Source organism: Penaeus monodon, chromosome 19, assembly GCF_015228065.2.
Source record: "Penaeus monodon isolate SGIC_2016 chromosome 19, NSTDA_Pmon_1, whole genome shotgun sequence".
Lineage (NCBI taxonomy): Eukaryota > Metazoa > Arthropoda > Malacostraca > Decapoda > Penaeidae > Penaeus > Penaeus monodon.
The window spans coordinates 42345951-42346988 of NC_051404.1; the positions used below are offsets into that span (position 1 = coordinate 42345951).

The following is a 1038-nucleotide window of genomic DNA, read 5'->3' on the forward strand; positions in this document are numbered from 1 at the left end:
TCTTAATCTCAGTCTCACTGCCTTTTCACCGTTCCCTCATTCTCTCCTTCGTGTCAGTCCATGGCCCGGAGATCATGCCGCATGCGACGCCCCCTAACGCCCGCTCTCTCCCGCAGCATCAACGACCTGGGCGTGAAGGCGCGTCCGATGACCAACTCGACGCTGCTCCGGGCGGCGACGCCCAACAATAACACGTACACGCTGCCTTCCTCCGTCACCATCAACTCGTACGCGTCTCTGAGGAAGCTCACCACGCCCATCACGCCTCTCACGCCCCTCACCCCTGCCCACTCCCTGCCTCACGCCCCTGCCACGGTGTCCCTGACGCCGTGCAGCAGGGAGAGCGGCAGCAGGGAGGCCTGCGACGCCTCGAGGGACAGCGGAAGCAGAGACACCTGCCAGAGCTCCAGTTCCCTCAGCAGATCGGAGGTGATCGTCGACCCTTCGGCGGCGGAGCTGCAGGAGAGGTTCCGGCAGATGGAGGTGAGCGGAGGAGGAGCTGCGCATAGCGGGGATTCGGGGAAGGGAATGGAGCGCTTGGTTTAGGAATCAGTAGAGTTGTAACCCGCAATGGTAGAGTGCTTTGTAATGATAGTTTTGCGGAAGAGGTATTAAGAACTAGAGTACTTGAGCAAAGATGATTACAAAAATAATGTATATTTGATGGTAGTGACGCACATAAAACAACGACAGGAGAGAGCCCCACTCATACCCGCCCCCCCCTTGTTCCGCAGGTGGAGCGGCAGCGCGTGCGGCTGACGGCGGTGGCGCACGAGGGCTCCTTCGGGCGCGTGTTCCGCGGCTGGATCCAGCGCGACCGGCCGGAGCAGGACCAGCAGGTGCTGATCAAGACGGTGACGGAGGGCGCGCCGCACGATGAGGTGGTGGCGCTGTACCGCGACGGCACGCACCTGTTCAACCTGTACCACCGCAACGTGCTCACCATGGTGGGCATCTCCTTCGCAGACAACTCCTCGCCCTTCCTCATCTACCCCTTCCACGGATATAGCAACCTCAAGCTGTGAGTTGATCGCGCTC

General features: G+C 60.9%; 1 protein-coding gene across 1 annotated transcript in view; it reads left to right on the forward strand.

Annotated features, from left to right (window-relative positions):
* Positions 1 to 1038, forward strand: part of LOC119585244 (tyrosine-protein kinase Dnt-like) — a gene marked incomplete at its 5' end in the record, with an annotated part of 52633 nt that overhangs the window by 43936 nt on the left and 7659 nt on the right. Inside the window, 2 exon segments of the mRNA XM_037933903.1 lie at positions 117 to 483; positions 735 to 1021. Coding sequence (XP_037789831.1) covers positions 117 to 483; positions 735 to 1021 — 654 coding nt within the window.